The 24,522-nt window shown below is 42.1% G+C and overlaps 1 protein-coding gene across 1 annotated transcript in view; it reads left to right on the plus strand.

Moving 5' to 3' along the window:
- Positions 1 to 24,522, plus strand: part of scn5lab (sodium channel, voltage gated, type V-like, alpha b) — a 192,721-nt gene that overhangs the window by 26,895 nt on the left and 141,304 nt on the right. Inside the window, exons 6-8 of the mRNA XM_030079285.1 lie at positions 4,229 to 4,320; positions 7,892 to 8,134; positions 20,288 to 20,351. Of these exons, the coding sequence (XP_029935145.1) occupies positions 4,229 to 4,320; positions 7,892 to 8,134; positions 20,288 to 20,351 (399 nt within the window). The remainder of the gene's footprint in view (positions 1 to 4,228; positions 4,321 to 7,891; positions 8,135 to 20,287; positions 20,352 to 24,522) is intronic.

The following is a 24,522-nucleotide window of genomic DNA, read 5'->3' on the forward strand; positions in this document are numbered from 1 at the left end:
TGCCTGATTGATGCCCTCCTCCCCTCCCACCAGGTCAGGATTCCCATGGTAACAGATCCAAACCCCCCAAGCCACCCAACACACACACACACACACACACACACACACACACACACACACACACACACACACACACACACACACACACACACACAGAGACACACACACTCTGTCCGCCCCTGTGCTGCTGGTACTGCCAGTGTAATGACATGTTAATGTGCACCATCACCACCCTGCACAGTGCTGTGGGGGTCTCAAGCTGGGGGTCCCGGCCCTCTGGGGGTCGCCTCAGGAGTCTGGGGGGTCAGGAGGTCAAAACCTTTTTACACTTTATCGTTTTATTATCACGTCTTTTTGTCTTTTGTTTCTCCAATTTTTGCTTTTTTTTTGTTTTCAAATCTGAGCGCCTCCTCTGATGAAGCAGAAACTTTGATCAGTCCCACGTTTCATTTCTTTACTTATTTAACTTTCATCTGTGTTCATGTTTCCTTATCTGATGTGTGTTTTTCACATGTTTTCACACAGCTGGACGGCTCTCACTCCAGAGTGGATTCAAAAGGGAGCTGATGTTTTTTCATTATTATTATTATTATTATTGAATAAAATGAAAAACAATTTTGTGTCACAGACAATAAAGTCGATCACACCAAGACTTACATGTGACATATAAACTGGACATTTAGGGTAGGAAAAATAAGAACTCATAATTTAAAAAAATGTTAATTTTTTTTTAGAATATATTTTTGAATTAATGGAATTGAAAATAGAATAGAACAGAATCAAGATCTGAGATGATTAAGCTTTTGAAACCGAGCAAATTCAATCGGTGTCTTTCAAAAATATGGGAAAAAAAGGTGAAAAATAATAATGTAATAACAACAACAACAACAACAACCACAACAATAATAATAATAGTGTTAATAATAATAATAATAATAATAATAATAGTAACAACAACCATTTTTATAATACAAGAAAATTGTCAGAAAATTAACAAAAAAGAAGAAATGGTTAGACAATTCAAAAAACACAAAAACAATGAAAATTATTAAAAACAAATTACCAGAAAAATACCAGAAAATTTGAAAAAAAAGAAAAAAAAGAAAATGTACACAATTTTTTGAGTTTACAAGAAAGCTAAATTATTATTATTAAAATGTTATATTTAAACGTCATATTAGTGATGCTGGGTCAAGTTTAAATAAATACAATATAATATAATATAATAATTTAATATCAATAAAGAATATTTTATAGCTGCAGAAGAAGAAAAGAAAAAAAGCAAAAAGAAAGAAAGAAAAAAACTCGGCACCTGCTACGTACACACACACACACACACACACACACACACACACACACACACACACACACACACACACAGCAGCTCGCTGTAATTCAATCAGCCGCCAGTCAGCGCCAGTGAAATATAAGCCGTAATGGAGGGCCGTTAGCAGCTCGGCATCAGATGACTTGATCTAACCGGCCGCCCCAAAATGGCCGCCCGGTCGCCTGGCGCCATTCCGGCTCTGATGGCCTGATGTGATTCAATCTGAGGGCGAGCGAGGGAGAGCGAGGGCCCGTCATCAGGTGGTGCTGATCTGTCCTGCACAGAAATCAGTTATTGTTTACAAACTCACCCAAACCGTCAAACCGTCAAATCACAGGTTTGATCCCATCTGATACGTCTGTGTTATGTTTCTAAGACCTCACTCACCTTCTCTTCACAGATAAAGTTGCCTTAAAATACAATTATTAGAGGGTGATACTTTTTTTTTTAACTTCAATATCCAGCTGCTAAAACTAAATACACAAATATTACAGCCTTCATATGATGTTTGCCTTCTTTTTATTTTCAGTCTTTAATTTTTTTTTTTTTTTTTCATGTTTTGATGTTTGTCACACATACTGTAATATCATAATTAGTGCTGCACGGTTAATTATTTCTAATTGTGTGATAGAATGAAGCTAATTGGCATTGGAACTTGAATTGAAGTGATGGATAAAATATTTTTATCCGTTAATTCAAGACCAAATATAGTGCTCGTTATTTGCAAGCATGATATATCTTTAAAAAAAATCTCCATTACTAATATTTTAGCTATAATCCCGCAGCCCTAATGGTAATATTGACAGTACACCTGTTTCGACACAGTTTTACAGTTTGATTTTGTCTGAATTTATGAGTTTTTACTCTTTTAACTGTATTTATTTAAAGTGTAAAGTCTGAGTGTCCACAGGAAAAGCTCCGTTTGGTTTCCTCTGAATATTTTTTCTTCTGTTTTTGACTCTTTCCATCTGTTTTAAGCCACGACAGTATTTATAGCATATCTTATGTTTGTCTCTTTTTTTTTTTGTATGTCGACCACCACACACACACCGCGCGGCCTGCCCCCTGCAGGCTGCTAACAGAGTTTATCAAAGTAGGCAACCTGCAGGCGCTGAGAACCTTTAGAGTGCTGAGAGCCCTGAAAACTATCTCAGTCATCCCAGGTAAGGCCTCACCAGCAGGGGGCGACGTGGGGAGGAACAACCAAAAAAAAAAAAAAAAAAAAAAAAAAAAACCAACCCCTCGTCCTCGTAACGTCGTCGTGAACGTCCTCTCTTGTCCCGTCAGAGCTCTGCCGTGTCCTGCAGCATCAGCCCCGCCCACTCCCTACCTCCTGTCCAATCACGGGTCACGGCTGAAACCACATGACCCGCTTCAAACCAAGGAGCCAATGAGGAAGGAGAAGTCGGACGGGCGAGAGCCGTGAGCGTTAAAGGTGCACCGTGATGAGGTCTACGCCGAGCTGGCAAAAAATGTGGAATGAACGGGAAAATTTATCGATAAATTGATCAATTTTGTGCTTATTCCACGTTTTGTCACACGGTGCGCCTTTAAGAGTGGAGACGCGTAAAACTGACCTGCAGCAGTTTGTCAAGTCTGGGAGTTTATTTGGCTTAATGGCTAATTTGTTTGGACTGGTTTTACGCTAAAAATTTTTTTTACTGACAAATGTGTCGTCTGTTCACCGTCGTCACAGGATCCAACCAGATTTAAATCAGAGCTTAAAGACTAGAGAGGGAAAACTGACCCACGTCCACTGGCTACTGTCAGAGTGCAGGTCAGTGTTTTGTCCACCGGGGGCAGCGCTGAGCTAAACAGAGAAGAACATGTGGCGGTCAGTGGGCCTGATCAGTCCATTTGATTCCAGATATTGATCAGTAACTGGTCCTGTCATTGTTCCACGGCCCCAAAGCTTTTCATCAGAATAAAACCTTCTCTGATCTGCAGGAAGTGGCTCCACCTGCTGGGAAGAGTCTAATCTGCTGGAAATATAAATATAATCCAGGCTGAGCCATGTGGGCCAGCGGTGGCGCCCCCATCAGGTCGTCCGTCAGACTGTAAAAATGAAACCCGGCTGCTGGTTTGGACTTTTATTCTTGTAACAGGAAGCCCTCAGACGTTTTGATTTGCTCGAGGGTTCAGTGGATTCAGGCTTCGTTCGTCTTTTCAAACAACTCGTCTGAACGACTCGTGGTTTCTAGCCTTTCAGCCACGGAGCCGCTCAACAATCCTTTAAAGATTTCATCTTTACAACAGAAAAGTTATCAGCTGTGTTTTGGTGCTGCCGTGTTTATGTCCCTCCTGGAAACTCGTCCCGTCGCCTGATGTTCCCCCACAGAAGCAGAAAGAACAGATTTATTCCACCCAGAGAGAAACCAGCAGATTAACAGTTTACATGGTTATTATTAGACACTGATATTTTCCTATTGAACAGATGATCAAAGGTTTACAGCAGTGCTCTCAATGTGATTGAGTGCCTCTGATTGGATTATTATTGTGATTATTAGTGGAATATTAGGCTCCGTGTAATCACTGCTAATGACAACAAGTGAAGTTATGAATGAGTATGTGTGGATAACAGGGGAGAAATATAAAAACCAACACCAGACAGTAATAACTTTCCCTAAAGCTCCGTGACAAACTGCTGCAGCGTCGCTTTTCCTCCAGTCGACGCTCCGGGATCGAACCAATCCGACGTCTCCGTCTTCATCGGCTCCTCGGCTTCAGCCTCCACTGTTGTCCATCCAACCTGGGCTCTCTCTCTCTCTCTCTCTCTCTCTCTCTCTCACTCTCTCTGTCGACCTCTCTCGCTCCTCCTCTGTCGGCTCGTTGCTGTTCAGTGTGGTCATACCCTTCTGTGTGTGTTTGTTTTGTGCCTCTCTGTCTCCCGGCTTGTTGCAGATATGTGACTGAGTTTGTGGACCTGGGTAATGTGTCAGCCTTAAGGACGTTCAGGGTGCTGCGAGCGCTCAAAACCATCTCGGTCATCCCAGGTGAGGAAGCCAATGCAGGGGAGCGAATATCAAACGCACCCCAAACCCACCCGCCCACCCCCGTCCCGCCTGAGCCTCTGGAAGAGCTAAATGAGTGGCTGTTTGAAAACTGACGCTGCATACTACCTACTGACCCCGAACGCATCGCCATCACAGCCGCTGTGCACTAGATAGTATGCAGAGGAAACACACTTTCTGATCTCGCTGGATGTGAGTGGACATCAGAGGTTCAACCAATGACACGATTGACCAGAGGGCCTCCGGCACAAAACACACTGAGTATTAAAAACAGCTCTAAATGCTGTTTTACTGCAATGCATATCATTCGCAATCAATATCATAACTGGGTTTTTTATCATGGACCTTTTCCAGTGTGTTAGCGTGTGTATTAAGTGATGGATAAACTTTTTAAAACTTTTTTATAACTTAATATAATATATAATTTAGTCAGATATTTGATAACTGAAGGGAAAGTGAGGTTAAGCATTTAAAGCTGTAGAGGTTGGTGCACAAACAATGAATAAAGTAATGAAGGATATCATGAAAAAATGCTAAGAAATCTGTTTGTTTAAAGTGGCTAACGCATCATTTCCATGGCTGTTGTCAGGTTTACAAAAAGATTTGTCACATTTGTTTCTGCAAAATGTGCAAACCGGCGTCTTTGACAGTTTGCTTTGCTAACACCATATTACAGGAGGTATGTAATACTTTTGGTCAGGTTAACATGTTAATGCACTGGAACAAGTCCATTCCACATGTTGACAGATTTATTTGTTGATCTGTCAACTCCTTAAATTAATTTATCATGAATAAAGCTGCTTTGTGTGATGACTAAAGGGTCTGTTAAGCTAAACAACCTGTTATTACTTTGGCATACTTTGGTATATTTGTCATCACTACACAAATGTCATTTTGAGGAAAAAGTTTCTAAATTTGTCTATTTCCAAGTTGGTGTAAAAACTACTTGGTAGCAGTGACACTGCTAGCCAGAGTGCTAACAGTGCTTTGAAGCAGTTTTTAAGCAATACTTTTAAAAAAGTATGGAAACTTTTCCTCCAGAATGCAACAAATATCTGGCAAAGAAAACCCAGAGCAAAATTAAAAACATCCAGAAAGTATTTTGGCTCTGACACCTCTGTATGTTCCCACTCTGCATGTTAGCACGCAGCAGTGTTACCGCGCTGCTAGCATGTCCCAAACATGCTATAACCAGGCACTAAGATGGTGCATGGTGGCGACCGTGTTATAACCATGTCTTAAAACATGTTATAACTCCAGAGTCAGCTCAGCAGAGGGCAACATGACAACAGCATGTTTTAACTGCAGCCATAACCACAAACATAACCACGCTAACCATTCATTAGCTTACAGACGCTCCCATATTTTTTTAAAAGAAATTTTTGGACAGCGTTTGAAAAATTTGATTTCTTGGGGAGCGTTTGTTTCCAATGAATCAGTGTTTTCAACTAAAACAAAAAATAAATAAATAAAGAAACATGATGGTTGTTTCTTTATATTTGGTAAGTTTAGCTGCTGACAGCCTGTGGTCTTTATGTTCTCCGTGTTTTTAATCCTGTTGTTCTCACTCCACCTCTTCCTCTGTGTGTGTGTGTGTGTGTGTGTGTGTGTGTGTATGTGTGTTTGTACGGCTCTGTTGTGTTATTTGAATGTTTCCTGGGGGATTCTCGCTCCGATGTTATTCACTTTGCTGATGATGATGATCTTTTTTTCACTAAATGTTTTGAGAGTCCTGCAGCCGCCGTCGGATGAAAACCTTGAATTTCCATGATCTGTCAATGGGTTTCAGTCGGAAGAACGTTTTCAACGCTGAAATCTGGAGATAAGAGGTTTTCACCCAACGGCAGCATCACATTTCCCTCTGTAATCGGCTCGTCACGGCCTTTGTCTTTATCGATGAATGGAGCATGAGGGAAAAAAAATGACAAGACAGTTTCTGACTGGTTACCAAGACATGGACGAGCCAAATGCACATCAGACTTAAACCGGCACGCTTTACTTCCAGTTCATATTAAAACAGTTCAGTTTCACCTCAAAATCTAAATTGTTTTATTTGTTGAATGCATCATCTTACTGGGCTGCGAATTTCATGGTAAAAATGGGATAATTAGCAAGTAACGTATCTGAATTGTCTTTGAAATTACCCCCACATTATGCACCGCAACATTTATCAAAAACCAAAACTTTTACTCTTACCGTGTCACCAGACTCTTTCTAGATGAATATTTCCAAATTTACTGAACGAGTTTGGTGACACAGTAAAAGGAAAAGTTTTGTTTTTTGATAAATTTTGAGGTAAATGTTGATGTCATGTGGGGGTAATTTCAACAAAATTTCAAACATGCAAGTTTCCGGACCACTAGAATGAAGAGTGTCCATTGAAATACTAATTGTTAGGAGTGCTTTTATTTTGTAAAGTAGTGACTGTCTTGTCACAAAAAGTTGAAACATAAAAGCTGGAAACAAGAACTGCAAGACATGATATTCATGAATCTGTCTCATTATAGAACTTGTAACCTAAATATAACCCTAACCAAATAAATTATTAGCTCAAATTTGATTTCATATTTTGGATTTTTGAAAACTGAGGGTGAGGAGGAATCCATGTCTTGGAAACCATGAAGGAACCAGTGGCACGAAGATGGCCTCCTGCCAGTCTGACACCGCATCACTCAGCTTATAAAGAAAAAACAAACAAACAAACAACAAGGAAAATACTGTTATTTTCCTTTTATTGCTTAATTATTCACAGTATGTTAGTCAGCTTTATACGACAGCATATTAGGGCCATTATAGGGAGAAAAAAAACAGATCTGAAGATGGGGGTTATATTCAGAGAAAAAAAAATCTCATAATTTCAGAGATTAAATTAGTAAATTTCCAAGAAAAAACGTGTATATTCTCTGACATTAAGTGATAAATCTACATTAAAAAAACACAAATTTATGAGTAAAAAAATCCTCGAAAATTCTGAAATTCTGAAACCACAAATTTGTGAGAAAAAATATAATATAAGAAATAGAAAGTACTAAAAAAAAAATCCAAAACCTAGCTTTTATTTTCGTTTTTTTTTTTTTTTTCTTGGTCAAGGAACCAAGAACCAAGAACTGGAATCAGGACAAAATATTAAAAAAAAAAAAAGACAAAAAAAATTCCCCCATTTTTTTTTCTTTTCTTTCTTTTTCTTTTTCTTTTTGGTAAATTTATGAGCTCAATAGTTTTTTTCCCCCTGTACAATGACCTTAATTAGCCACCAAAGGTTTAGACTCACAAAACAAAAAAACGGATGATGATGTTCATCCAAGAGGCGGCCATCTTTGTTGCTGAAGGTTCAGGTCCAATAAGGGGGAAAAAACAGGGCATGATGGGAAATAAGAGTTTTGAAATGGCACCTTCCCAAAAGAGGTCAGTGGATAATTCTGTTAAAATGATTCACTGTTGAATGAAAAAAGTGCATTTTGACTTTGTTGTGAAATATTAACACACACCATCTGCTGTCCTCGTTGGATCTGTGTGTGTGTGTGTGTGTGTGTGTGTGTGTGTGTGTGTGCAGGCCTGAAGACCATCGTGGGCGCTCTGATCCAGTCGGTGAAGAAGCTGGCCGACGTCATGATCCTCACCGTGTTCTGCCTCAGCGTGTTCGCGCTGATCGGCCTGCAGCTCTTCATGGGGAACCTGCGGCAGAAATGCGTCCGCAGCACCGAGCACTGCGTCAACGACAGCCTGCCCGCCAACGCCTCCTTCTACTGCAACAACAAGACCTGGGCCTCGCTGCGGGACTTCATCAACGACGAGGGTGAGAGTCCGCAGGGTCCAGGGCGTCTCGGGCACACTTTAGACAGCTGGGGCTGCATGTGGCTGCTGCATAGAGCAGAGATTAACTCTGTGAAACATGAATGATGACCCCCTTTTTTTAATAGAGAAAAAAAATACTTGCAAAAGTTTTTTTATTTGCTCAGAAGGCAGACAATATATATATAAAAAAATTAAACTCATTATAATGAGTTTCATATCTATTTAATATTCCTCATTTTTTATTTATTTATTTTTTTTTTACTTTGTTATTTTTCTGACCTATGGCCTGGGATATTTTCCTTAATATTTTCCTTAAGTCCTTGCTATTTTTTAATTTTAAAATTATTTTCTATCTTTTTTTTTTTTTAAATTTTAGTTACGTTTTTTGTTCTTTTTTGGTCAGGAAGCAGACAATTTTTTAAAATATATATTTTTAAAAATCATTTTTTATATGCATAGTTCAATTTCATTGATATAACATATTTAAAAAAAAAAAAAGTATTTTATTTTTTAATAATTTCTTTAATTATATCTCTTTTGTTAATTCTATACGTAAATATTGTGCCCCAGTAATGGGCTGCTGGGGTCTGATACTGAATGATGAACTTCAGGAGAGTGTTGTTTTACTGGAGATTAAATTTCATCGTGAAACGTCGGTCTGCAGCTCTCCGTCGACAGTTGAGCTGTGTGTTGAGTCGATGATCCTGACCATGAAAAGTTTATTTCCGGTGATTATTGGTAAATTATCGGTGAATTCTTGGTGACATCAGAGTTTCATCAGATAAAGAGCAAAGTGACGTTTTTAAAGCCGAAAAGCTTCGTCTCAGGCTTTGACTCAGAGATAAAACACGGAAACGTGACATGGAGCAGGACAGGCTTCTAGTGTGTTCTCCACAGAGGTGTGTGTGTGTGTGTGTGTGTGAGAGTGAGAGAGAGAGGGAGGGAGGCGTGCTGCAGTGGTGACTGGTGTTTCCTAAATGGACTGGACAATTTCATGTTGGCACTGTGGTTACTACTGACGTCAATGAGGACACACACACACACACACACACACACACACACACACAAAGGACTGCACACATACATTGATGAGGGCATGAGTCGTGTAAAGGCCCACGGAGCAGTTCAACTAGGCAGTTTATCACACACACACACACACACACACACACACAGAGGTTGCACAGGGTCATTTGGTCTATATTGTATATGACATGACAGGCTTGTTGACAAAGGAACATAATATAGGCTGTGTGGACATTATACACACACACACACACACACACACACACACACACAAAGACAAATGTATATACATAGCCAGCAGCAGACATACACACTTGAGAGCTATAGATAAACACAGCAGGCTGGTGTAGACACACAGTCACGACTGAGACTCACCACAATAATCAATAGCATCAGTCAGCAGCCGCCTGTTAAAGGGACAGTTCACCCACTTTGAAAAATGGGACATTAGGATTTACACGCTCCAAATTAGTAACCGTTAGCCTCTGTCCCGTCTGTAACTTTCTTAAAAATAACCTGCAAGCCATCTGCAAAGTATCTCCTTCCAAAACACTGTAGCTGTACTGCACTGCTTGATTCCAGTTTGAATTGTGAATTTGAATATTTAAATAATTATAAATAGTTTTCTTGGATTTTTGGGGGGGATTTTCAAATTTTAAAAATGTATATTTTCAGATTTTTTTCTAATTTTCTGGTTATTATTTTGTTTTGTTTTTCAAATTAACACATTTTCCAGTAAATTTTTTTTCTCATTAGCTTACCACATTTTCCCCCGTGTTTTTGAAAGCTTCAAAGTGTTAAATTTCGGGGGAAAAAATGCTCTACCTGAAATTCATCATGTGACATCTGAAATGTGTTGCATGGTAGTTTCTCGGTTATTCCAAACAATCATAAAAGTGCAGAGACAACCAGACAACACGGAACAGATTTATGAATCAAACTCTGGAGCATAACCACACAGCTGATAATTGGCTGTGGAAAGCAAAACGTTTCCCCGCTTAGGGACTATTTTCCCTGGTGGAGGAGGAGGAGGAGGAGGGAGCGTCTCAGTGTGAAAAAGTCCTGAAAAGCCAACAGTGCTGCTGCTTTTAGGAAAACTCATGTGGAGGACTTTATTGGGCTGATGGAAAACTGGAGTGAAGAAAGTGTGAAGGCTCTGAAAGTTCATGTTCATGTTGTAGTGGAATGAATGGAAACCAGCGGCTGCTCAGTGTAGTCCGGTCCAGTCCAGTCCATTTCAGTGTAGTCCTTTGCAGTCTAGTCCAGTCTGGTCTAGTCTAGTCCAGTCCATTTCAGTGGAGTTCAGTCCAGTCCAGTATAGTCCAATCCAGTCCAGTCCAGTCTTGTCTAGTCTAGTCTAGTCTAGTCTAGTCCAGTCCAGTCTTGTCTAATCTAGTCCAGTCTAGTCCAGTCCAGTATAGTCCAATCCAGTCCAGTGCAGTCAGTCCAGTCTAGCCTAGTCTAGTCTAGTCTAGTCTAGTTTAGTCCAGTCCAGTCCAGTCCAGTCCAGTCCAGTGCAGTCCAGTCCAGTCCAGTCCAGTATAGTCCAGTCCAGTCCAGTCCAGTCCAGTGCAGTCCAGTCTAACCCAGTCCAGTCCAGTGCAGTCCAGTATAGTCCAGTCCAGTCCAGTCCAGTCGAGTATAGTCTAGTCCAGTCCAGTCCAGTCCAGTGCAGTCCAGTCTAGTCCAGTCCAGTGCAGTCCAGTCTAACCCAGTCCAGTGCAGTCCACTCCAGTCCAGTCCAGTCCAGTCCAGTCCAGTCCAGTCCAGTCCAGTCGAGTAGAGTCTAGTCCAGTCCAGTCCAGTCCAGTCCGGTCCAGTATAGTCCAGTCCAGTCCAGTCCAGTCCATTATAGTCCAATCCAGTCTAGTGCAGTCAGTCCAGTCTAGCCTAGTATATTCTAGTCCAGTCCAGTCCAGTGCAGTCCAGTCCAGTCCAGTGCAGTCCAGTCTAACCCAGTCCAGTCCAGTGCAGTCCAGTATAGTCCAGTCCAGTCCAGTCCAGTCGAGTATAGTCTAGTCCAGTCCAGTCCAGTCCAGTCCAGTGCAGTCCAGTCTAGTCCAGTCCAGTGCAGTCCAGTCCAGTGCAGTCCAGTCTAACCCAGTCCAGTGCAGTCCACTCCAATCCAGTCCAGTCCAGTCCAGTCCAGTCGAGTATAGTCTAGTCCAGTCCAGTCCAGTGCAGTCCAGTGCAGTCCAGTCCAGTCCAGTCCAGTGCAGTCCAGTCTAACCCATTCCAGTGCAGTCCAGTCCAGTCCAGTCCAGTACAGTGCAGTCCAGTCCAGTCCAGTATAGTCCAGTCCAGTCCAGTCCAGTCCAGTCCAGTACAGTGCAGTCCAGTCCAGTCCAGTCCAGTGCAGTACAGTCTAACTCAGTGCAGTCCAGTATAATCTAGTCCAGTCCAGTCCAGTCCAGTCCAGTATAATCCAGTCCAGTGCAGTCCAGTCCAGTATCACAGCGCTGTTCTCTTTGGGAAAAAATGAGCAGAAATGTTTTGGAGCGATGACACTGAACAGAGTCGCCTGGATGTTTCCTTTAAAGTGAGAAAACCATGTGGACTGAGTAGTGTGTGTGATGAGTTGTCATCAGGATCAACACACACACACACACACACACACACACACACACTTTCCATCTGCACTCCTCGTCCCTGTAAAGCAGCTGCTAGCGGGTCAGGCTAACGCTGCATCACAGCTTCCTGGCTGCTGTCGGTGTCAGATGGCAGCGCCTCCTCTGGAACGCGTCGCTCCATACATTATTTACATTATTTACCAGTGGAGCTGTGAAAAAAAACCTCCTCAACACTGAGTTGTTACTCAGGACCAGGAGGAGGTCGCTGCCGCCGGCTGACGTGGACTCTTCGGGTCACACGGCGAAGGTCGGCCACTCCGCAGGAAACCACCTGCCAGGAGCCGCTTGAACCAGCCAAAACAAATCATCTAAATATGTTTTATATAGAAAAAGTCCCTCCACACACATTCACATTTTAATGTTACGTCACATGTAGAATCAAGTTTGAAAATTATAAAAAAACAGTTTTAAAATCAAGTTTAAAGCGCAGCCTCACACGTTGGTATGGCAGGTGACAGTTTTTCCTCCAGAGACAAATGTTAGTGTGTTTTAAATTCAGATCCTGATCAGATCCTAATTAAATCCAAAATAGAACGCCTGTCTTGTCATTGTGCAATGATAATGTTTTATTTTATTTTATTTAACTTTATTTTCGTTTTGTTTTTTGTTTTTTGTTTTATTTTTGTTTTATTTTATTTTATTTTAGTTTAGTTTATTTATTTCATTTTATTTTATTTTTTGTTTTGTTTTCTTTTCTTTTGTTTGATGTTATATTATTTCATTGTAATATTTTCTCTATTTTTTAATCCTTTGATTCGTTTTTTCCTGTCTTTATTTTATTGCAGTTTTTTCTTTATATTTTTTCCTTTAATTTATTTTATTGCTTTTTCCCCTCCCCTGTGTGAAGAGCTCTGCCTGGGTGTGACTGGTCGACCCCGGCCCGTTCGCCCCGTGCTGTTTTATATTTTAGGTGTTTTCCGTGTCCGGCAGCGGAGCTCGGTCCCGCTGCGGGCCGGCCCACGTCACAGCGCCACACTCCTTCTGTTGTGCCTCGCATCTGTTAAAGGGTGAATCCTCCCAAAATAGAGGCCATTTTGACTTTACAGTAAGGGGGCATGTCTGGACCTAATGTACCTTCTATTTATTCGTTCTCAGTTTGCTTTGCCATCCATCACATCAAACAAATGTCCCCCGCAGGCCCCCGTATCGACCTCTAAAAGCTGCCGTGAAACCCGAGAGCCCGACTGCGGCGTTAATCGCGTCGAGGGCCCGGCTCGTCCTGTCGGCCGCTTTAAAGAGCCCTCGACCGGGGGAACATTTCCCATAATGCCGTGTTTGCTCTGTGTGTTTGGAGGGAGTCGGAGCTCTGACATCAGCAGCCGCGCCCGGCGCCGCTCAATAGAGCGCTCGCTTCAGTTAAAACCTCCAGACAACAAACACAGTCCAGCCGGCTGGGCAGCAGAGCCACGGCTGACATTACCAGGCTGCAGAACTTTATTTTGAAATTCTAGCTGAGATCCTGAGGTTTCCAAAGATCCCAAACAGGAGCTGCTGGATTCCAGGGAAATGTGTCTGAAATGAAGCACAAGACATGCAGATCTTTTCAATCTGATGTGATTCTGCAGCCATAAAACAACGGCGTGTTGGCTTTGAATATTTCCCTCAGTGTCAGAGTGATGCAGCTTCAACATGGACAAGACTCTGTCCAAAATCTGAAAAAACAAACAAACAAAAAAAAAGAACATGATTTTTATCACTTTGGAGACACTTATTTAAGGAAAATTCATAGTTTAAGGGGTTAAAACAGTGGTCCCCAAACTACGGCCCGCGGGCCGGATACGGCCCGCCTCCACATTAGGCCCGGCCCCTGAACAATACCAGAGACGCATTATGATTTTTTTTTTCAGTCTGGCCTCGCGATCAAGACTACTACACGCATAGAATGTGACAAGCCTACTGGAACCTACAAAAGGATTAAAAGGAAGGAACACAAGAACTTTGAGAGACGGCTCATATGAGGTGGCGGTTCTGCCTATGTTGCCGCTCTTGGCGAAATTACTGGCTTGCGCCCTTTCATGTTACTAATCCAACCGGGGCAGCATCAGTCGGCATCAGGCGAGCCGGCACTGGCCGGCATTAAGCCGCTCACCTGTCAGATCCGGCAGACCAGACCGGGCCCGCCGGCCCGCCTGATGCCGACTGATGGTACTGATGGCACGTGCGGGTCAACACGGTAGTCTAGAAAAGTGGCGATTTTTTTTTTTCTCGTGCGCCCCCAAGTAGATTGCGCCCTGGCCCACACTGCCCATAGCAAAAACCGTCCCTGCATTTAAGTAAGAGATTCTGCTCTGACAACTAAGCTGAACTTTTACCTGTTCAGATTGTGCACGGCACAACAGAAAGTTAATGTTCCATGGACTTTTTTTTTCTGTGAAGAACCCAGAGAGGGTTATTTGATTTTTATTGATTTCATTAATAGTGTAATTTTTTTCATTAATAGTGTTATTATTTATTTCCTGAGTTTTTTTCTGTGAAGATCCTGGAAAGGGTTATTAATATTTGGTTATGTGTGGCTTTCTGGAAAACAATCAATGTTTACATTTAGGCACCCCTGCGATAGTCACACTTTTTCTGTTACAAACTGACCCCGGCCCCCCATCAGAGAAGGGAAAAGTTATGTGGCCCTCACAGGAAAAAGTTTGGGGAACCCTGGGTTAAAAGGTTGTGTCTCATTGATCTCATTTTCAGAAGGGAACAAAAGAAAAAGAAAAGTAAAAAAAACTCTGGGTTTCAAAAGCTCATGTTTGGGATCTCTGGAAACCTCTGGATCTCAGCTAGAATTTCAAAATAAAGTTCTGTGGGTTTTGAATGAATCTCGGCTGCACGGCGATGGCAAACACATCAAGGTTCTTCTTTGCAAAGTTGAAGGGCTTAAATTAGGGCTCAGTCAATGAATTGATCGATTAACAGTCAAAGTATTGGGATTATTACATAAAACCGAGGCAGAGCTGGATTATTTGGCTCGGGGAGAGTTAAAGTCTTGCGGTGTTTCTGGAAGTCCTTCACGCCCTTCAGAGCTCACCGTGTTTACACTCGTCTCGCGGTTACACAAACACTCTCCAGCTTCACTGAAGCACTTTGTTGTTGCCGTTTGTCGATATCTCCTCCTCGTTTGAAACTCCTTTTAATGTGGAAAATTAAAGACCCCTCAGCGGCAAATTAGACGGCCATTTGGCGGTGCGTCACCGCATTTCACTCAAACCAAAAATCTCCTGATTCTCCTGCCTGTGTTTCCCTTCATGTAAATCTGCATCTGCTGCTGGTAAACTGAGGGGGGGACGGGGTCGTGTGTCTGCTTAATACTTAATACTGATTTGATGCCTTGATTTTTAAACAAAATGAAATCAAACGCAGGCTGATGCACTTTACCTGCTGTCGTGCCCTCAAATCACATCCAGTGACAAAACTCTTCTCAGGTCAGGGTGGCTTTTCAAGATTCAAGATTCAAGATTTATTCGTCACATGCATGAATGTACATGTACAGCAGCAGTGAAATGTAATTGCAACAACTCCAGCACTGTGCAAGTAAAAAAAAAAAAAAAAAAAAAATAATAATAATAATAATAATAATAATAACGATAATAAAATAAAATAAAATAAAATAAAATAAAAATGAAAAATAAAGATAAAATAAAGATAAAATAGAAAGAATATTCTTTCTTTTGTTCATTTCATGTGTGTTATGTATTTATTTGGGAGAAAGGCCCTTCATGAAATCCTGATCTTTTATAGCTTTAAAGATACTGAGTGATGAGCCTCGGGTATTGATTTATTCAGATAAAAAATCAATATATCTGGAAGTTTGAAAGCAACTTCTACTTATCAAATGAAAAAAAAAACGCCTTGCATGTCAGACAGAGAAAGTGGGCTGTGGTAATTGAGTGGAGGCACTTCAGAAGGGTTTTATTTTAAAAAGGATGAGCTCGATAAATGAATAAAGCCATTCGATGCACCGCAGCAAAACAAAAGTATCTCAGGACTCGTGTGGGGGTGTGTTGGCCGGATTGGAAACCTTTGCACGTGTATCTATTACAATAAAGGAGATTTGAATTATTGTCGGAGGAGGAAGCAGGCGGAGGTGCTTTTGTCTCGTCCTGACAGCCGAGGTCCACTGAAAAGCATTTCGGCTCGTTCTGGTGGCGCTGGGGCTCCTTTTGTTCCCCGAGTGCATTTACAAAGTGAGGAGTGATAAGAACACGACGTTCATTTGGTATTTTGTATTTTGCACAGGGATGCTATGTGATCAGTCATAATGGCTGGAGTTAAATGTGTGTGTGTCGGCGCTACGTTCTGAATTAAAGATGAATGTCCTGAATAGAGTGCAGCATGATAATGTGAATGCAGGAGAAATGTTGTGATCAGGTTTTTTTTTTTTTTTTTTTTTTTTTCTGAAAAGTTGCCCGTGTCAGGACATAGCTTTGGATAAAGAGATTTCTCCTCCTCTTTTTCTGAGAAAGAAACAACAAACAAACAAACAAACAAACAAACAAAACAGTTCTGTAGTCTCAGTGTGAGTCAGTCTCAGTCTTCAGTCCATGTTGGTTTTAAAGGAAAACTCCAACATTTTGGGCATAATCACCTTTTTCCGACAAGATGCTGGACATGTTGGGCACAGTTCCTATGGGTAGCATCTCGTGTTAGCTTAGCATAAAGACTTGAAGTCTATGGGAGTCGTTAGCCTGGCTCTGTCAGAGTGAAAAAATAAGCCTCCCAGCAGCCCTGAAGCTGCTCTGGTTTACACAGTGGATCATGTGCAGTTGAAACAGATGTCTTCTATTTGTGTAAGTAGTTGGAGTCTTCCTTCAAGCTGGAGCTCATTCCTGAGTCATCTGATTTCCAGAGCTCATGAGTTCCTCTGTGATTCAATAAATTCTGTTCATGTCTCTATCAGAGATGATTGACCTGAGTCCTATGGGCATTAAACCAAACACAGTGCATTAACTGATTGTGTCATCAACTTTAAGAACGGCTAATTGTTCGTCTTTTAGTTTATCGATGCTGAAACATTTCTAAAGAACAGAAAAAATCATAAAAGTTAGCTAAGCTCTTGGTGACATCACAACTCTTCACAGCCGCCGCCATGTTTGTTTACTTCTCACCTCGCGCTGTGAAGGCGGCATCAGAGACGGCCAATCAGGACCTCTCACACAGATTTCTGTCCAATCAAATCTACGCCTCCCTGGAAGGAGAGCAGCTCCAGACCTCAGGCGGTTCACGACGGCTGGATCCAGGATAAATCCCGACCGCGGTCTCGGCCTCGGGTTTTCACCGGCTCCACCATCAGATGCTGACTCATCATCTTTTTTTCTGGCTATCTAGGAATTTCCCACCAGGTCTGCCATCGTTTACTTCCCCCCCAGTACTACAGACAGGTTCAGGGACTGAAGCTGTGTTTGTGGTGTAATGGTCCTCAAACATCGATTAATCAAAATCATACGCATCAATTAGCTGGATATTGAGGAGTCGAGTGCAGAGCTCTCACAGATACTTTAGATCTGCATCTGAAAAACTCTTTGATCATCATTCTGGCATTTGGAAAGAAAAATGCACTGTTTATTTCAACTTGTGATGCTGAACAGGACCTTAGCCCAGTCTTGACTCGGGCTGGACTTGAACTGGACTTGAACTGGACTTGAACTGGACTTGAACTGGTGTTGACATTGACAAAGACAAAGCAGACTCCAGTCCTGCTTCCTGCTGATTGTCAAAAGATGAAATAGCTTCACACCAGCAAGTTGGGCAGGCTTTCCGAATATATTCATGTCTAGGTGGGGAATATTTTTGATGTTGGATATCATTTTCAAGCTGGGTGTCCTGAGTCCCGAAAAATATCTGTAAAACACTAAAATGTCCTGTTTTTCAACATTCATTGTATCAAGTTGTTACAATTTTTTGCTAATCACGCCTGTAGTTCGAACCGAATGTACATAAAATATATCCCAAAATTATTCAGTGTTTTCTTCTGAATCTTCCAGAGTGGAAGCGATCTGATCTCTGCTTTCGATGCCACTTTCAGTCACGAGTGTTCTGATTCGAATAAACTGGGTTTTAGTGGCCAAAAACTATTTTTCATCTGCTGAGGTGGGGTCCCTGGTGCTGAAAGGTGCGCTTGGTAGGAGTGTAGATACCCGACCTGGGCCCGTTGGGACCTGCTGGGATCTGATGAGTCGGGCCGGGTTCGGACAAAAAACTTAGAAATTATGTTCAGGTTCAGGTTGGGTTCGGTCACGTTGGCGTTATTTTAGTGAAAAATGATGGACCTGCTGTCTGTTCTGGGCAACTTCTTGTACAGTGCTGGAGTTTACATGGTGACACTGAAGGCAACATGTATGCTATGTCTCAATTCGGGTTCAGACACAAAAAAAAAATGCCTGTCAGGTTCGGGTCGGGCTCAGTTGCCATGCTCAAGTCTCAGGTCGGGTTCGGACAAAAATATGCGCCCTGATCCGAGCTCTGGTGCCTCAGTACATATATGTGCATGTGCACTTGAGGGTCCCGGTTTGTGGGTTTGAAAATACAGTGAGTCTCTGCAGAGCTTCCCTTTGCTACGTCAGTTTGAAAAGTGCCGGATAAATGAAGATTTCCCAGCTTATTGACTTTCCTCTGTGGGCAGAAAGCAGCAGCGAGGAGACAGAAACCTCTGATGTGACGCCTCACTCCTACAAGCTGCTCTTGCTGACCTAAAATGCAAAGTAGTGGGAGTCCGCCAGACGAAGCCCCCCCCAGGACTCCTTTGGGGTCTCCAGCGGAGGAGGAACCCGGGAACGTCCTGCGATTGTTGTCTCAAGTCTTTGCTGAAGTGTCTTCGAGCAAGTTGCAGTTGTGGCCGATGCATTTTGTTCCTGCAGTGTGTAAAGTGTGGGGGAAGTGAATTACCTGGCGTTACAGTGTATTAATGCACTCGGAGAAAGCTTGTGGTCAGTCTGAATGTCTGGTGAATTTAGTGTTGAGTAAACGGTTGGCACGCCGCAGCCCTAATGGTTTGTTTTTATGGACGTGACCTTGTGCTCAGGAGGTGTCCAAGCAGCCATGAAATATACATGAGCTCAGTCTTAAGTGTTGGAGAAACTTCGTATTGATTCTGCTGTTACACAAACAGACGGGGAAAAGTTTGTTAGGTGGAACTTGCATGCTCTCTTCAGCAGCAGCATGTACACATCCTTAACCTTACAATATAATAATAATAATCTTTATTTATATAGCACCTTTCTTACGCGTGGTGTAGGTCAAGGTGCTTTACAATTAAATGAAGAAATGAGAATAAACAAAAACAGGCAAATTAAAACAACTGTGCAATAAAACGAAGCAATCAAACGAATAATAAACAATAAAAGAGGCAGCAAATAGCAAGAAAAGGTATGCTAACAACAATAAAATATAAAATAAATAAACATAAGAACTATAAAAATGTTGTAAAAGACAGAAATAAAACAAAGGACAAAGTTATTATGTTGAATAAGTTAAATAAGAGTTTGTGTTTTTGCCAGGGATTTGCATAACTGCGGTGCCTCGTTAAAAAAAAAGGCCGCGCTGCCTGATTCCTTCTTTGTATTTGTGTTTGTGTTTAAAAAGCTCATTTCATTAGTTAATGGTTAATTAGTCGTTGATTAACCACTAACTTGTACATCAGTCACCTTCTTGGCGTCTCATACTTTAGTAATCTGCTGAGAAATGAGTAAAAACACGTTAATTAATCCAGAATGACATCGTTAACGAACATGAAACGTAGTATTAGTGTAATTAACCGAGCTAACATGACGACTGCTGTGTTTTGAGCATATATGAGCTTTCTGCGTTCATGCTACATAATTCATGAGCATTATAATCAGCGGCGGCTATCGGGGAGGCAGCGAACACATAAACTGTGACTCAGCGACAAATTAAACTGCCCATTAACAATGTTCTTGATTCATTAATGAGTGCTTAATTACTTCTGAGCATGTTACTTAATAGTGGCCATGCAGAAATGAGTCACTACCTAATTTGGTTTATGAATCATTCATTAACTATATATTAGTTAAACATTAACCAGAAGCCCTTAATGCAAAGTGTCACTCAAGTTCTAAACTGTTATTATTTATAGCAGCGGAGTGGAAGAAAAAAAAAAGACAACATGGTTATGTCACTGACTGAAAATGTTGAGAATTTAATGATAAAATGTCACAGCTGGCAACTAAAAGAATGTTTATCCATTTTTCAACATCAGCAACAAAAAAGGAATCCTGAAGTTCATCATTCATTATCTCCAGCATATATATATATATATATATATATATATATATATATATATATATATATTATGTGTAATCTTGTTATTATATAGGGGTGATATCATGTGCACGTTATCATTTAGCTTCAGGTTTATTTTTGTGCAGTTTTGTCACTGATTTTAAAAGGTGTGTAAGACCTGGCAGAGGAATTGCTTTCGCTTGTTTTTTTGTTTTTTTTTTTGGAAGAAACCAGAAACCTAAAGCAGAATCTGTCTTTGTTTTGTTTTCAAGACAACTTCTACAAGGTGGAGGGAGCCAAGGATGCCTTAATCTGCGGGAACAGCAGCGACTCAGGGTGAGTCCACACTCTTTATTCACATTAAGGGGAGGGGGATTGAACACACGGCCTGCGGACCGGACGCCGCCGGTCTGAACGCCGGTTCCTCCGACCGGAGGAAGCAAATGAGCAAACACACCGCAGACACTGGACCTGCCGCAGAAACCGAGGCGCTGCTCGGCTTTTATTTGTAGATTTAATGTCTCTGCAGGCGCCTTTCTGGAAAATTCAGGTGAAAGTAGAAAAGATGGTGACTCACTGTAAATGGAAAAGGTTATATTTTGTCCTCGCTGAAAACAGTCACTCTGACGCGGCTGATGGACACCGCAGCGGTCACGACACAGCGGGTTTAATCTCACAGAGTCCTCACAGAGGCTTTCACATTTTGTATTTGCGTTATTCAACTTCTACAGAGTTACAGAATAAAGTTTAATGTCCGCATATTGCATCCTCCGCTGGGCGCTGGGCGGGTTAAAGGGACTCTTCACGACGCCGCATGTCACACGAGTTACGCGGTGAAGCTGACGGCTGTGAAATGATGTAACGGAGTGATATTAATATTCTGCAGCCGTCATGTTTCCAAAGAGATTGGAGCGAGGGGTCGTGGCCCTCTCGTTCCCATCGCTCCCTCCGCTCAATGCTTCAAGTGGACTTGAGGTTATCAGTGGCGTGGCCGGCCTGTGTGTGAAATCCCTCAGTGGGAGGGATTGTGGACATGAGCGCTGGCCTGATAAGAGATTTTAGTGGCTGAAATGTTGCGATAAAACACGGCGAGCCTGAGTCAAATGCAAGGATATATAAATATGTGTCAGTTCTTTTCATTTTCTCCATCCACCAGTCAAGCTGAGGCCGAGTGCGAGCCACTTTGCACATATCTCAGTTTTAACCAGCAGTCACTTCGTCTCATATTCAGTGTCGAAATTTTGTTTTTTCCCCTCAAACTTGTTCAAAAATCCACCAGTGGGATGAGATAATCCCACTTGTTTCCAGTGCACTTTCACAGGGAGAGGGATGAATGTGTTGAAACGAGGCAGATCAGCCACCAGGATCAAGAAAATGACACTTGAGTCAAGAAAATTCTGGAAACGGTGATTAGAGTCACAAACGAGTGGGATTATCTCATCCAGAAAAACAAGATTTGACGACAGCTTTAAGCCTCATCTCCGTGTATTTTTAATCTTTGTCTCATCTCTGTCTCTTTGTCCTTTGTCTTAAGATTCATGTCTTCATGTCTCATAAATCTTCATCTAATCTCATTTCTCATGTCTCATCTCTTTTTGTCGTCTGTCTTTGTCTCGTTTTTTGTCTCAGGTCTCTTTTTGTCTGATCTCATTTCTCGTCCTCCTTCATGTCTCGTCTCCTCGTCTCAGCTCTTTATGTCTCATTGTGTTATGTCTAATCTGTCTTTGGCTCATCTCTTTATTTCTCTGCCTGATCTCTCTTCGTCTCTTTGTCTCATCTCTTTTTACGTCTCTTGATGTCTTTGTGTCATTGTTTTGTTCTGTTCCTCTTCATCTCTAATCTCTCTTCATGTTTAATCTCAGTTTGGTTCATCTCCTCAGTTCCCATGTCTCATTTCTCTTCATGTCTCATCTCTTTGTCTCAGCTCTTCATGTCTTACTGTTTTAGGTGTGATCTCTGTGACTCATCTCTTTATTTCTCACATCTCATTTCTCTTTGTCTCATCTCTCTTTTGTGTCATCGCTTTGTCTCATTTCTCTTCATCTCTAATGTCTCTTTATTTTTAATCTCTTTGGTTTATCTCCTTTCTCCCATGGCTCATCTGTCTTAAGGACTCATTTCTCTCTCTGTCTGATCTGTCTTTGCCTCAGCTTTTTATTTCTCACGTCTCTTTTCTCTTTCTCATCTCTTAATGTCTTTATGTCTTTGCTTTGTCCTATTTCTCTTCAGCTCTAATCTCTCTTTGGTTCATCTCTATTTCTCATGCCTCGTCTCACTTTTTGTCTCATTTCTCTTTATGTCTGATCTGTCTTTGCCTCAGCTCTTTAATTCACGTCTTGTCTCTCTTCATCTATCTTTATGTCTTTGCTTTGTCCTATTTCTCTTCAGCTCTAATCTCTCTTTATATTAAACCTCTCTTTGGTTCATCTCCTTATTTCCTGTGCCTCATCTCGTTATGTCTCATTTCTCTAAATGTCTCATCTTTCTCTTTATATCTCATCTCTTTGTTTCAACTCTTTATATCTCATTGCTTTTTGTCATCTCTAATCTCTCTTTATATTTAATCTATCTTTTTATTTCTCATTCCTCATCTGTTTTTGTCTCATTTCTATTTATCGCTCATCTTTCTTTACGTCTGATCTCTCTTTTGTTTCGTCTGTTTCTTCTCTCTCTTCTTCTCTGATATCTCTTTACATCTCATGTCTGTGTGTCTCTTTTCTCTCGCTGTGTAGTCTACATTCTTTAGGTCAAGGTGTTCGTTTTGTGCAGAGCGGTGCGGTTGCATGCTAATGTTGTTACAGATGTCATGTCCGATCAGTGCAGCTATAGGGCCTCACACAGGATTCACTGCACAGCGCTTTAACAGAACCAGCTCGTTACCCTGAGGCCGTTTTCACCACCAACACATCCCCGTCTTTGGATTTGTTTCTGCTTTTGTTTGCTGTTTTGTTTCATCTGTCTGCAAGAAGTGCAAGTTTTACTTTCAAACGAGGGATTTACAAGCTTTTTCATGTTCTGGACGCCCGAAAGTGATTGTGATTGAGCCGCAGATGCCCATCTGAAATGATTTGACACGTTTGTTTTTCTGTTTTGATTCTTTTGTTTGCTCAATGACAATTTCTAGTGACTTAATTTAAAGTAAATTTCATTCCAAAATATAAAGGAGGGGGAAGCTGATTAGCAAATTAACAAAAAAAAAAAAAATACTGGAGCATTTGTGGAAAAAATTACAGGAAAATAAATATAGTGTGATTATAGTGTCAGATTTATTGTGTTTGAGGCTTCGCGAGGTGTGAAGCCTTTCCTCATTGTCCTGAGGACCACCTGGGAAACCCTCAAGGACCCCCGGGTGTCCCCGGACCCCGCTTTGAAAACCCCTGCTCTACACTACAGTGTCTTGATAGCACACGGTGCGTTTTGGGGCTCGATGTTAGTGTGGCCGTGCCTTTTTGCGTAAATGTCAGGAAGAGCCAAAGATAGCAGCGCCTGCGGGGACGTTTCCATTTCCCGGGCAGGAACGCTAACTCGAGCGACATCGCGGCGATCTCCCCGTCGCCGCTTTGACTCGGCCGGTTAGATTATTTTGCCCCCTCGGGAATATTTTCCAAAACCACAATCTGCGTGACGTCAAGCTTCATCTGTCCGCTCTGTCCGTTTCTGCCCCGTCTTCAGTTTGTGGAGGAGCCGGACGCCGGTGCTCGGTGCTCTGTCGCTCGCTCGCTCGCTCGGCCGGCTGGAAGCGTGCACGCCGGCGTTTGTGTGCCGTGTCAGAAAGGACTAGTATCTGTGCCGAGCAGGACGCTGACAGAGCCTGAATGACACCGCCATGACAGGGCCGCCTCTCGGTTTTTATCTGTGTGTGTGTGTGTGTGTGTGTGTGAGAGTGTTTTCCATCAGCTGGCCTGCGGCTGAGGCAGGTGAGCGTGCCGTGTGAAACCTACAGCTGAAGACGCTAACGGACAGCTAGCAGGCTAACGGGGCGCCGAGCGAGGAAGCTAATTGAGCGCCGGCTTAACGAAGGAAACCGCAAAGCGCTGCAGGGCGAGCCAGACGAGGACAGGAGGGGTGGAGAGGAGGAGGAGAGGAGGAGGAGGAGGATGGAAGAGAGAAGAAGAAGACAAATGAGGAAAAAAAAAAAAGATGGACAGAGAAATGACAGAATTGAATGAGTGTATTAGAGGAGACAGGAGGAGAGCTGCAGGGAGAGGAGACGAAAAACATTTAAGGGGATGGAGGCAGGGTAGAGGGAAAGAAAAGGATAGGAGAGAGAGGAAGAGGAGGGTAGGAGGAAGGAGAAGAGAAAATGAGAGGGAGGTGAAGAGATAACAAAGAGAACAACAGAGGGATTGGAAAAGTTCGGAAGAGAGAGGATGAGAGAGGGAAGAGGAGATTAGGGCAGAGGAGGAGAGAAACAGAGGGATGGCGATAAGAAGAGAAAATGAGGATAAAGGAGAGGAGGAGGTGATCAGAGGTGTATGATGGGATTGGACGAGAGAAAGCGGGAACG

This window comes from Myripristis murdjan, chromosome 20 (genome assembly GCF_902150065.1).
Source record: "Myripristis murdjan chromosome 20, fMyrMur1.1, whole genome shotgun sequence".
NCBI classification, from domain to species: Eukaryota; Metazoa; Chordata; class Actinopteri; order Holocentriformes; family Holocentridae; genus Myripristis; species Myripristis murdjan.